Source organism: Sapajus apella, unplaced genomic scaffold (genome assembly GCF_009761245.1).
Source record: "Sapajus apella isolate SASKATOON/1434 unplaced genomic scaffold, GSC_monkey_1.0 scaffold142, whole genome shotgun sequence".
Lineage (NCBI taxonomy): Eukaryota > Metazoa > Chordata > Mammalia > Primates > Cebidae > Sapajus > Sapajus apella.
In genome coordinates this window covers 1,312,595-1,325,676 of record NW_022437082.1, presented here as the reverse complement: position 1 = coordinate 1,325,676, position 13,082 = coordinate 1,312,595, and the positions used below count along the sequence as shown (strand labels likewise).

The following is a 13,082-nucleotide window of genomic DNA, read 5'->3' as shown; positions in this document are numbered from 1 at the left end:
AGTGTGAGAAAAGGAAGAGCCAGGCTGGGATGAAGAAAAAACTTGGGAAAAGATGAAGATGATGAGATTAGGTTTAAAGACGTGAAGTTAGAGGTGTCAATGGGCCATCCAGGTGGTATGTCAAAGAGGCTATTGGATCTCTGGGTCTGGAGCTCAAGGAAGAGGCCTGGCCTGGCAATGTACAGGTAACGTCCTCGCTGATCACAACTCCTAAAGTCTCATCCATTTGGAAACAAAAACTGGCTGGTAACCCCAGCACTTTGGGAGGCCAAGACGGGAGGACCGCTTGAGCCTAGGAGTTCAAGACCAGCCTGGGCAACATAATAAGATCCCCATCTCTACAAAAAAAAAAGTTAAAAATTATCCAGGCATGCTGGTTCCTGCCTGTAGTGCCTCCAGCTACTCAGGAGGCTGAGGTGGAAGGATCTCCTGAGCCCAGGAGGTTGAGGCTGCAGTAAGCTGTGATTGTGCCACTGCACTCCAGCCTGAGTGACAGCAAGATCCTTTCTTAGAAACAAACACAAAAAACAACAAGCAAACAAGCCACCCTGCTTCTGCTCCTCACCCCATACCACACTTCCTCTCCCTCTCTCTCTTCCCTCCCCTTCATGATCATACCTCCCGAAAGAGGTGTCTCCACTGTAGATCTACTCTCCCCACAGCCTCACACTAGAGTCAGGTCTCCATCATTTTTTTACAGACAACATATATAATTCACATTCCATAAAATTCACTCATTTAAAATGTACAATTTTTAGGCCAGGCATGGTGGCTCACGCCTGTAATCCCAGCTCTCTGAGAAGCCGAGGCAGGTGGATCACATGAGGTCCAGCCTGGCCAATATGGTGAAAGCTTGTCTCTACTAAAAACACAAAAATTAGCTGGGCATGGTGGCAGATGCCTGTATTCTCAGCCACATGGGAGGCTGAGGCAGCAGAATCGCTTGAAACCCAGGAAGTGGAGGTTGCAGTGAGCCGAGATCACACCACTGCACTCCAGCCTGGGTGACAGAGCAAGACTCCATCTTCCTTATTATGGCTGAACAATATTTCTTCATATGGATATACCACATTTTATCCAGTCATTACTTGATGGACATTTGGGTTGTTTTCACTTCTTGGCTACTAAGAATTATGTACATGAATATTGCTGTACAAGTATTTGTTTGAATACCTGTTTTCAATTATTTTGGGTATATACCTAGGAGTGGAACTGAGTCATATGGTAATTCTGTGTTCAACTTCTTGAGAAATCTCCAAGCTGTTTTCCATAGTGACTGCACCATGTTATATTCCCAACTGCAATGTACCAGGACTCTAATTTCTCTACGTTCTCACCGATATTAGTTATTTTTCTATTTTTTCTTTTTTTTTTTTGGCAAGCAGATAAAGCCTCGTGTTAATTTAATGGCTGATCTGTGTAATCACGAAGGTCAGTATGTACAGACAAAGAAGGAGCTTTTATTTCTTGGTCTCTTCCTCCTTGAACAGTCTGGATGATCTCCTTCCTCCTTGGCCTGGAGGCGCTCTTTATGGCGCTTGCTACTTCCCTGGTCTTGGACCTGAGGGCCTCAGTCTGGTCAGCCAAGAGCTTCTTGCGGGCCTTGTCTGCCTTCAGCTTGCAACTGTGTTCCATGAGAATCCGCTTGTTTTTTAACACATTCCCCTTCACCTTCAGGTATAAGCTGTTATACATGGGGCCATCAATCTTAGATTCCCGGTATCTTCTGAGCAGCCGATGCAGAATCCTCATTCTCCCCATCCACTTGACCTTCTCTGGAATTCAGGAATTGACTGTACCCTCTTGCTTACCTATCCTGATGAGCCTGCCCTTCCCGCAGGCCAAGGTGTTTTCCCGGAATCAAGACCGGAATAGACCGTCGCAGGCTTAAGGATGATCAGCCCATCTTTGATCAGTTTCCGGATCTGCTGACCGGAGTTGGCATTGGCGATTTCATTGGTCTTATTGGGGTCCAACCAGACCTTCTTCTTGCCGCAGCGGAGGACACTAGAGGCGAGCCTCTCCTGAAGCTTGAGCATACTCATGGCTGCGGCCGCAGCAGCGAAAGGAAAGAGCTCCCTTTTTTTATCATTATTATAACCATCCTAGTGAGTGTTAAATGGTATCTTATTATAGTCTTGATTTAAATTTCTTGATGACTAATGATGCTGAGCATCTTTTCATGTGTTTATTGTACATCTTATTTGGAGAAATGTCTGTTAAGATCTTTTGCTCATTTTTTTAAATCGGATTGTCTTTTTATGGCTGAGTTGTAACAGTTTTATTTTTTTTTTTAAAGACGGGGTTTCACCATGATGGCCAGGCTGGTCTTGAATTCCTGACCTCAGGTGATCCACCCCGCTCAGACTCCCAAAGTGCTAGGATTACAGGTGTGAGCCACCGTGCCTGGCTGTAAAATTTTTTTATATATTTCGAATACTAGATCCTTATAGGATATGTGATGTGCAGATATCTTCCCACATTCTGTAGGTTGTCTTTTCACTTTCCCAGTGGTATTGTTTGAGGCACAAAAGTTTTTGTTTGTTTTGATTTTAATGAATTTCAACTTATCTATTGTTTCCTTTAGTTGCATGTGTTTCTGGTGTCCTAAGAAACTATTGCCAAATCCAAGGTTATGAAATTCACACTTAGGTTTCCTACTAAGACTTTTATAGTTGTAGCTCTTATATTTGGGTCTTTATTCCATTTTGATTGATTTTTGAATGTGGCATTAGGGAGGGGTCAAAATTCATTCTTTTGCATATGGATATCCAGTTGTCCCAACATCATTTATTGAAAATTATTTCCCCCCTTGAATGTTTTTATCCTTATTGAAAAATCAGTTGGCCACAAATGTATTAGCCAATATGTCTGTCCTTATGCTGGTATTACACTGTCTTGATTACTGTAGCTTTAAGTTTTTGGGTTGTTTTTGTTTTTTGAGACAGAGTCTCACTGAGTCGCTGAAGCTGGAGTGCAGTGGCCATGGTCTCGGCTCACCGCAACCTCTGCTTCCTGGGTTCAAGTGGTTCTCCTTCCTCAGCCTGCAGAGTAGCTGAGACTACAGGCATGTGCCACTACACCCAGATTTTTTTTGTGTGTGCGTGTGTGTGTGTGTGTGTGTTTTCAGTAGCGATGGGGTTTCATCATGTTGGCCAGGCTGGTCTCAAACTCTTGATTTTAAGTGACCCACCTGCCTTGGCCTCCCAAAGTGCTGGGATTACAGGCGTGAGCCACCACACCTGGCTTTGTTGTAAGTTTTGAAATAGGCCAGGTGTGGTTGCTCACCAGTGTGCCATAATCTCTACATTTTGGAAGGTTGAGGCAAGAGGATCAGTTGAGTCCAGGAGTTCATGACAAGCCTGGGCAACATAGTGAGGCCCTGTCTCTTAAATAAATAAATAAGCCAGGTGCAGTGGTGAACACTTGTAGTCCCAGTTACCTGGAAGCTGAGGTGGAAGGATCAGTTGAGCCTGGGAGGTTGACGCTGCAATGAGCTGTGATCGTGCCACTGCACAATAGCCTGGGCGACAGAGTAAGACGCTGTCTCAAAAAAAAGGTTTTAATAAAATAGTTTGGAAATCAAGAAATGTGAATCCTCCAACTGTTTCCAAGATTGATCTGAGCATCCTGCATCTCTTGATTTTCTATATGAAATTTAGAATCAGCCTGATTTCTACTAGAGGAAGCCAGCTGGGATCCTGATAGGGATTGCATTCTAGATCAATTTCAGGAGTATTGCAATCTTAACAATATTAAACCTTTCAATTCATGAATGTTGAATATCTATTTCCTTAGGTCTTTAATGTTTTGTACTTCTCCCCATATAAGTTTTGTACTTATATTGTTCATTCCTAAATATTTTATTCTTTTTGATGTAGAAATTTAATAGAATTGTTTTCTTAGTTTCGGATTGTTCATAGCTGGTGTATAGAAATACTAGTTTTTGTATGTTAATCTTGTTTACTGCAACTGAATTCATTTATTTCTTTTAGTTTTATTTGGAAACTCCTTACAATTATCTGTATACAAGATTATATCATCTACAAATAGACATAGGTTTGTCTTCTCAATTTCAGTCTGGATGTTTGCTCTTGCCTAATTGCCCTGGCTAGAACTTTTAGTATGATGATGAATAACATGGGTTTTCCTAAACCTCCTATATCAGGTTCAGGAAGTTCCCTTCTACTCGTTTTTGTCATGAAAAAGTGTTCTTCAAGGTTTTTGTGTCTATCGAGATAGTCATATGTGTCTCTTTTTATTGATATGGTGTCCCAGCTTCTTTTGAAAGCTGAAATCGTAGGATGCCCAACATATAAAACAAGGTGGAAGACTGCTCTGGTTGAAGCAGTAAGGGAAGCTTGGGGCTGCCAATCTGGCTCAATGGCCTTTCTCTCGCAGAAAGGCCTGGGCTCCACAGAAAACTGAGCTGGGAGCCAAGAACAGCAAGTGGCCCCCATGGCTCTCATCCAGAACTCCTTGTTGAACATGGCTAAGTCAGCCAACTAAGCCCAGACCCTTGGCCTCGAGGAGCCCTGGTGGGCAGGGCTGGCTGATTACAAGTTATTAACCACTTTATCAAACAGTAGCTTACTAGCATCCTGCAAATTGCCCATTTATCCCCGGTCCAGGGCTTCAGAACCAACTCCCCCTCTTATGCCTCTGGCCAAGAGGTTGAACTTGAGGCTTTGGAGTCCTTAACACTTGCTACATTTTGATAGTATCATTCCAGTAAATGTTAGTTCAGATCTATGGTTAACACAAAGTTTGTACTTTTAAAATCTTGATTATAATCAACCAAAAGTACAGAGATTCAGTATCTCAAACAGATTGCAGACAGTCCAGTGATTACTTTTTGGGAAGAGTGATTAAGAAACTTTATTACAGAAAAATGAATGCATCCAACGTCCCCAAATACATTTGTGACAAAACAGACACACACAGGAGACACGGACAATAGTCACTTCATCACAGCCTTGTTCTTTCCAAAGGAAAAAATGTCATTCAAGAATGGGGTGAGGTGGTTAGAGGGAACAGGTACTATCATTTTAAATGGGGGGGGGGAAGCAACAGGTTGGCATCTTAAGAACACAGTGAGCCCAGCAATAAAGCTAAGTCTATGCCTTAGGTAACATGCCACTTACAGCATCTCAAGAGAAACTAGGGCATTATTCCATTAGAGGAGCAATCTTGTGACAGTATGAAAATGCTGAGTAGTGGTCTTGGCTGCACCAGCTAATGGACCAAGTGGCCTCAACTTGACAGTCTCTTTAAAACTCAGTGTTTGCCTAATCAAAAATCATTTGGCTAAACTGCTTCCCTACTTCTGCTTAGCTACTTTGGAAGCACAAGTTACACTTTTCCATCCTTTGCCCTTCCCTGGTTGGTATGTCTAGTTACAAAGTAGACAGGCACCACTTAACAAATCCCTTTTTTACTACAGGTTGTTTCTCTTCCACATTTGACAAGGCTGGCCACAGCTCCCAGATCTTGGCCTAGCACGTCATGGTTTGGGAAGCAGAAGCTTTAGCTTAGAATGCCAAGTGACAAGGACATGGCTTAAGCAGGAGGGGCAATTCCAGAACAAGTGCCTCTGGGCAAACCTCACAACCAAGTTTTTTTAAATTAGTGGTCATTTTCTAGAACTAGAGAACACATTCAGGACAAACAGTTCTGATGGGAGACGGAATGGCTATGAATACATAGAGATCAGGCTGTGACCATGACCATAACTTGTACTCATCCAGGACCCGACAGGATGGAGAGGACACCACCTCCAGAAATGCAAGTTTCTGAACAATGAATTTTAAGAAAAAGCTTTCTCTTAAAATACCACAAAAACACTCCTGCATGTCTCATAGCCTCAAACATCCACACCCAAATATTAATGCTGGGCAATAGCGACACTCAACGACAACACAGTACCGTATCCTTCATTGCTACAGACAGTAATGATGTATGTACACATCAGCCTTCAAAATGGCATTTAGTGTCACCACTTGCCATTGTGGCCATCTCCCCTCACTCCAACCTGGAGAAAATGTTACACTACCCACTAATACAACCACTGACACACAAACCAAGCTTCTTCCAGTTTAAAAACATTGAACATCAATCTACATTTCCAGTGAATGAGCTAATCTTGTGAGTAGGCCATTCAACTTTTCATGACACATTTAGTGCTTAGAAATGGTTGATTCTATTAGCCTGCCCTATAGCTCAGGTGGCCCAAGATGGAGCCTACAATCTTCCTTGGGGGTTTGGAGTTCTGAAGTAGGAGCAACATGGATACTGTCTCCTACCCCACCACCCCATCCCACATACCCTCACCTCACTGGTGTCCAGGAGACAAGCAGCAGGCTCAAGACCCCAAATGTTGAGCACCACAAATAACATGTGCCAGGAGCACGGGGGTAGGTGTGAAAGAGGAAAACAAAGGCCTGAATTTTTGAAAGGCCAGATGGTCTGAAATTGCTATTTAGCAATACATTTGGCACACAAAATAGGGGGTGGAAGTGGAACAAAAAAAGTTAAACCTAATCAGTCAGCCTTAGTCCTCATCATCCACCTTCCTGTACCTTGGAAGGCTGTTGAACCTCACCTATGTCCTTCTCTTAGCTCCTCCAGACTTCATCTTAATGCCACTCAGACACAAACAAAAGCACACAGTAGCTTCAAGTAGCCCTCTCCTTCATCTCAGCCCTAAGTGAGCTGGCCACTGAGTAATAAAGGAAGCTACCACATTCACAGGGAGGCCAGTCTCCAAATACAACGGAGTGGGGGTTTGTTCACTGCTGTGAGTCAGAAATTGACTGTTATAATAGAGAACAGTTTTAAAAATGTAATACTGTTTATTTAACTTCAAAAACATTTCAGCATTCTAAACATACAAAAAAAATAACAGAACGTTGCAAATCGTGTTTAAGTACAGAAGGTTCTTGAACTTTCATTGATGCAGTGGCTCTTCACTTTGCTGACAATGAAGAGTTCTACAGTTTGTTTAAAAACAAACAGTTTAAAAACTACCGCACTTAAACAAAAAACAAAAATATCTCATGCCAGCTGACCCCCTTTGTCCACAGCTAAGATGGTGGCAGAATGCTATGTCACTATATACAGAAACAAGACAACCTGAAGCTAAATGGATGCCCACTGCAGAGTCAACAGGTCCAGCCTCACAGTGCACGCCCTGAGCTACAGCCCCTCCAAAAGGCATCTTTCCCGCAGCCTCAACGCCAGGCAAGGAGCATCAAGAGTTTGTCTTGGTTGTTTTGTTATTTTACAAACTATAGATATATACAGTTGATAACTCAGGATTTCTAGCCAATAACCATATAGTTAACACCACCTTACAAATAAAAAAAATGCCAGAAACATCTTTAAATGTCTTGTCACACCAACAGCAAAGTGCACAGAGTGAGGAGAACACGAGAGTGCCTTTTCATTTTAAAAATGTTTGGAAATATGTACAACTTTGATACAGTTTCAGGGTGCTCCAGACACCCATGGCCACTTCATGTAAACCACTGACAATCTCTAGAGCACTTTGAGAGACTACAATATGATCGTGATCAAATTTTGTAATTAAACCTAATGAGGGCAACAGACACTTCTCAAGTAAGAGATGTGTCAATTACGGCGCTCCCCTACTCTAAGTATTCACAAAGAGACAGATAAACAGTTTTTTTTATTCATCCTCCTCCTCCTCCTCCTCCTCCTCCTCTTCCTCCTCGTCTTCTTCATCTTCCTCTTCTACTTTTTTCCGGGCAACTTTAGCGGGACCCTTTGCACCATCAAACTTTCCTTTCGACTTATAGTCAGCAACATCCTGGAGGAACAGGGACATATTTCAAATGAGTATGCAGCTGTCTTAACACCAAGTAGAAATATGCAGTCGTCATCTCAGGTAAGAAAACAGGAACTGACATCAAGTAAGATAGGGCTGCTATCATATATATTTGAAGTATGTTTCCATATATGAATTTGGTTCTATAGCCATTTGAATTTAAAAGTTAATGAGTGTTCAACTGTCCTTCAAGTCATATTAGTAGCACTATCAAATCCTGTTATCATTTTTTTTCTTAAAGAGTAAGCAAAACATTTCAAGCCTGTATTTGTCCCCAAAACAAAGACCTGTCAAAAAAGTATGAACACCAGCACCCATGGCTACCTTGCAGGGGGATGGGCCCTTGAGTGCTATGCTAAGTGCTCAGCCCAGCAAAGCTGCCACATGCCCTGCAACCTACTGATAGCACGGCCACTGCCTGTTCAGCAGTCCAGGCCACCAGCCCCACCTTACCTTCTCATACTTCTCCTTCAGCTTTGCCGCCTTAGTGATGTAAGGCTGCTTTTCGCTGTCATTTAGGTTATTCCACATCTCACCCAGCTTTTTTGCCACGTCTCCAATAGAGATGCCAGGGTTTGTGGATTTGATCTTGGGGCGGAATTCTGAGCAGAACAGGAAGAAGCCAGACCTTGGAAGAATTACATAAATTAGATGAGAAACCACAAAACATTTTGAGTTGCTCTCCCTCCTACCACTATGACTTCTCCCTAAAGTGTTTTGATACAATACTACAAAGTTGTAGGTTCTAGAACATGTAAAGCTTCTAAAATGTATGCTGCTGTCTCAGTCTTTCAGTTACTGGGAAAGGCATAAAGAACATACTCCCAGGACACTGACACCAAAACTAGGGTGCCTCCAGCACAATGGAAAGGCCAACAGAGAACCACTGCGAACGTGTACCCACAGCCCACAAACACCTCAGCCTCAACCACAGACAACACCGGCACTGCAGCACAAAGCCCAAGTACAAAACGGCTTGCAAAGGTGTCACCATCTTTTATGTAAAGTATCTCTTAAAAAATATTTTGGCCAGGGGTGCTAACTCACATCTGTAATCCCAGCACTTTGGGAGGCTGAGGCAGATCACGAGGTCAAGAGATTGAGACCATCCTGGTCAACATGGTGAAACCCTGTCTCTACTAAAAATACAAAAATTAGCCAGGTGTGGTGGCACGCGCCTGTAGTCCCCGCTACTCAGGGAGGCTGAGGCAGGAGAATCACTTGAACCTGGGAAAAGGAGGCTGCAGTAAGTCAAGATTGTGCCACTGCACTCAAGCCTGGCAACAGAGCGAGACTCCATCTCAAAAACAACAAAAAAAATTTCATTTCGAAATGAAATACAGGACGACCAAAAAACCAAATCTTGCAAGCAGAAGAAAAGGTATTAATTGTTATCTTGAATCCTATAGTCACTTACGGTGGCCTTTTGGGGGCATTAGGATCCTTCTTCTTCTTGCCTCCCTTAGCTGGTCCATAATCCTTCATTTCCCGATCATAGCGCACTTTATCCGCCTTTGCCATTTCATCAAATTTAGATTTCTCTTTCCCGGACATTGTCTGCAAAGAACAGGACTTGTTAAATCCCTCGAAGCAGTGAACACACACCTGTTCAGTTGTCTTGTGATTAAAGTGACAGTTGCTAGAACCACTTGCAAAAGGGGATGAAGGCCTCAAACCTCTGCAGAGGCTGAAAAAAAAATAAAAACACATACACAAAATTCTAAAGACGAGCAAAATGAGTCTAAGTAAAAGAGGAAGCAAGCATCCGGAGAAACTCTAAAGGTAAGTCATTCTACAGTGAGAAATCCAACTAAGGCTAGTTTGAAGGGTACAGAAGAAAAATACCTTCCACCTCTCAGAGCATTTCTTGGAAAATTCTGCAAAATTGACAGGGACCTCTGGGTTTTTCTTCTTATGTTCTTCTCTGCACGTCTGCACAAAGAAAGCATAAGCAGACATCTTGCCCTTTGGTTTCTTGGGGTCACCTTTAGCCATCCTGACTGTGATGGAAGAGAAAGAAACAAACAATGAGGAAAAGCAAGGAGGAATTGTAGAACTATAAGATGTACCAAAGACAGAGCAAAATTAAAACTACACTTGCTGTTAGGAAGTCCCCTTCCCCCAATGCCTGACACCAGTGGCAGAAAGCAGGGTGGGAAAGAAATCAGTTTCACTGTCGCTTGTCATTTAACTTTTGACCAGCATGAAGCGCGCTGGTTTGCGAGTTACTTCTCAAGAGCGATCAAGTTCTCCAAATGGAGCCGACCCAAGTAGGGTACTCAGTGCTGCCTTATGGAACTGCTACGTTTCGAAAACTATAATCACAAAGTGGGAAGGGCACAGCGAGGACACATTTGGTGGGGGTGACAGAAGCTTGAAATCAATGACTTAAGGCTATCTGGTAATCCGCTAACTCTTATGCAATTAAAAAAAAAAAAAAGGGTTACCACTGCTGAACACAAGACCAAAGCAGAACTACATGTAGGGAACCTCTGAAATGTCACTATTGTTGATGCACTTTGGCTTGTTAAAAAAAAATGGCTTTACAACACGGGAGATCTGGAAAGTGAGCAGGTACCCCGTACTATTAGTTCAATTCATCACTTCGTCACTATCTAAAGGGGGAGGGTGTATCGAAAGGGCTAGTGGTGCTCATCTGTAACCCAGAACGGAGGTGTAGCCCGGAATACTTTCTCCAAAGTTTCCAAATAAAAATGCAGCTGCGGCATGTCATCGTCCCTGTCCCACCCCCCAGCTTCCCGCCATCTTTTCCTCTTCCCACACCCAAGGTCATCATGTAAAATTAAAGCGCTCCCCTTGGCAGCGGCCGCCCGAGAGACTGCCCAACAGAGCCCTGCAGCGGCAGCCCGGGCGGGGCGGGACCGGGCGAGGGGGAGTTCCGGCAGGCAGAAGGCAGCCCGCCTCGGCCACCGTGCAGGGTCATCCGGACACCCGTAATTCACCTTCCATTTTGTCAAAAGCCTCCCAATGAAAGAAAGTACCCCTGAAATCCGCCGCTGTCATCCCCGGGGGGTGCATGGAGCCTGGGGCGGCGGCGGTGGCGGCGCGCGGGGTGTGTTGCCGGGCCGGCGGCAGCCGCGGCAGTGGTGGCGGCGTCCGCCGCGCATCGGGGTCCCGTTCGCTAAAATGGCTGATCCGCGCGCGGCCGGCGCGGGCGACGGCGACGACGGCGACGGCGGCGGCGGCGGCGGCAACAGCAGCGAACAAAGCGGCCCGGGCTCCGCCGCCGCCGCAGCCAGCCGCCCGCCGGCCCCCACCCCTCCCCGCCCCGCCCGGGCAGCCCGGGTCTCCGGGGCCGGGGCCGGACCTCCCCGCCCCCCGGCGCGGGGCGCCCTCCTCGGGATAACAAAGGCGCCCATGCAGCCATGACGCTCGGCTGCTCCAGGGCCCGCGGCGGCGCCCCCAGCCCTCCAAGCCGCCCGCCCCGGGCCGCGAGCGCCGGAGCCGAGGCCAGAGCCCGCCGGGCGCCCCGCCGCCCACTCCGCTCGCCTCCCCTGCCTTCGCCGGAGGCCACTGCCGCGCCAGCCATGTTAGCAGCGGCGGCGGCGCGCGGCGGGCGGGAGGCGAGAGGGGGGCGGCCGGCCCGCGCCCCCCCCGGGCCGCCGGGCGCTCCGCGACGGCCATGTTAACGCAGAGCCAGCGGCACAGCCCGCGGGCCGGCGCGGCGCCGGGCCGAGCCCTGGAGCGAAGTTTGCCCGCGCGGCGGCCCCCGGCGGGCACTGGCCGCCCGCCCCTCACGGAGTCCGTCGCGGGCCGGGGAGCTCCCGGACCCCTTCCCGCTGCCGCCGCCCAGCGCCTAGACGCGCACCGCCCGAGCCCAGAGCCCGCAGCCCGCAGCCCGCAGCCGCCCCTCTGCTCGCCCCTCCGCCGGAGCCGCAGCTGCCCGAACATCTGGCCTCGGGAATCCTGGGTTCCCGGCTGCGGCCCCTGGGGCGCCAGGGGCTGGCGTCCGCAGAGGGAATCGACCCCTGAAAGCGGGGAGCTCGAAGAACGCGTTGGAAAAGTTGAAACACCTGAATTGCTTCTTCCTTCCCGGCCGCCTAGCAGGAGGGAAGGCGGAGGGGGCGGGAGGGGAGACGGGAAGAGAGGTAGGGGGAGGTGGCGGCGGGGCGCGCTCGCGGCGGCGCGGGCCGGAAAGTTGTGCGGGCGCTGCGGCTGTGGCGGCGGTGGCGGTGGCGGTGGCGGTGGCGGTGGCGGCGGCGGGCGCGGGCTGTGCGAGACGTACCTGTATTGTTCGCTAGTCTGGGCAGCGCAGGGCACGACGCGCTGCTCAGCGCTCCCCAGCCTCGCGCTAGCTGCCTCCACGAGAGCCGCCTGATTGGCCAGCGGGCTCTGCCGTTTAAAACAGCCTCCTCGCCTGGCCATTGGCTGCGGGCCTCATGCATATTAAGCAGGCGCGGACGCCCATTGGGCGCGGCCGCTGGGATCATTCATTCAAACAGCACCACCGACTGGCGCTGGCTACCGAGGATAAACTGGGAAAGAAACCGTCTCGCCTGCCCGCCCCGCCCACCCAGCCAGACCCCTCCCCGAACTAAGCCGGGATCGCCAAGGGCTTGGAAGAGGTGGTCCGGCGATATCTGGAGGCCTCGGCCTCTGGCGTGGGAAGGGGAAATCCAGCCCCACTGCGCTGCCCTCTGCTCTCGCCGCACCGCGGCCTGGGCGCCCCTGGCCCCCTGTCAGATCCCCTGCCCGGGAAAACACCCCTGGGCCCACCACGGAGGGCCGTTGGTAGGCCACCTCTACCCGGTTCCTTCGCCGCGCCGCGAGAGAAACGCGGTTGCAGCTCGCTCCTCATGCCTGGCGGAGGACAGCTGCTTCCTTGCCGAGACCTAGACATTTGGGCCCTTGGATCTCGCTGCCAACCCGAAAGGCACCTGATTCCGCTTCTGCGGATCCTGCTCAACTAGGCTCTTTCCACTAAATGCCAGAAAGTCTTTATTGGCGCCCGAAATTGCGGAACCAACGGACTTAAACAGGAAAGCGAAGTTTGGCAAGAGCAGAAAATTTGTGAGAAATTGTACTTTTGTGGACAAAGAATAACACTTTTCTTCTTACCCTTTTCACTGCCTCGGTTCAAGCTCTTATTCTCTCTGACACACCCTGGAGCGAAGATTTAAAGCTTCGAGAATGAATGAGTGAGTGAATGAATGAAAGAATGGGATTTGACTTGGTCTCCACTTTGCCACTGGCAGATGGTATGTCCTTGATCTAG

General features: G+C 47.9%; 1 protein-coding gene and 1 pseudogene across 1 annotated transcript; both read right to left on the bottom strand.

Moving 5' to 3' along the window:
- Nucleotides 1-1,460: 1,460 nt before the first annotated feature.
- Nucleotides 1,461-2,058, bottom strand: LOC116540594 (annotated as a pseudogene).
- A 2,794-nt stretch (nt 2,059-4,852) lies between these two features.
- On the bottom strand, nt 4,853-12,195 carry HMGB3 (high mobility group box 3). The gene is made up of 5 exons (XM_032264108.1): nt 12,093-12,195; nt 9,692-9,846; nt 9,264-9,403; nt 8,300-8,474; nt 4,853-7,828 (listed from the first exon to the last, which is right to left on the bottom strand). The coding sequence occupies exons 2-5, from the start codon at nt 9,839-9,841 to the stop codon at nt 7,688-7,690; spliced, it is 606 nt and encodes a 201-aa protein (XP_032119999.1). The 5' UTR covers nt 9,842-9,846; nt 12,093-12,195; the 3' UTR covers nt 4,853-7,687.
- Between the last annotated feature and the right edge of the window lie 887 nt (nt 12,196-13,082).

Bases quoted from the DNA above. Each gene is read 5' to 3' on its own strand.
- HMGB3 (XM_032264108.1), bottom strand. From the start codon at position 9,841: ATGGCTAAAGGTGACCCCAAGAAACCAAAGGGCAAGATGTCTGCTTAT. The intron at 9,404-9,691 runs GTATTTTTCTTC...TGTTCTTTGCAG, and splicing joins AATGCTCTGAGAGGTGGAAG to ACAATGTCCGGGAAAGAGAA. The intron at 8,475-9,263 runs GTAAGTGACTAT...AATTCTTCCAAG, and splicing joins AATGCCCCCAAAAGGCCACC to GTCTGGCTTCTTCCTGTTCT.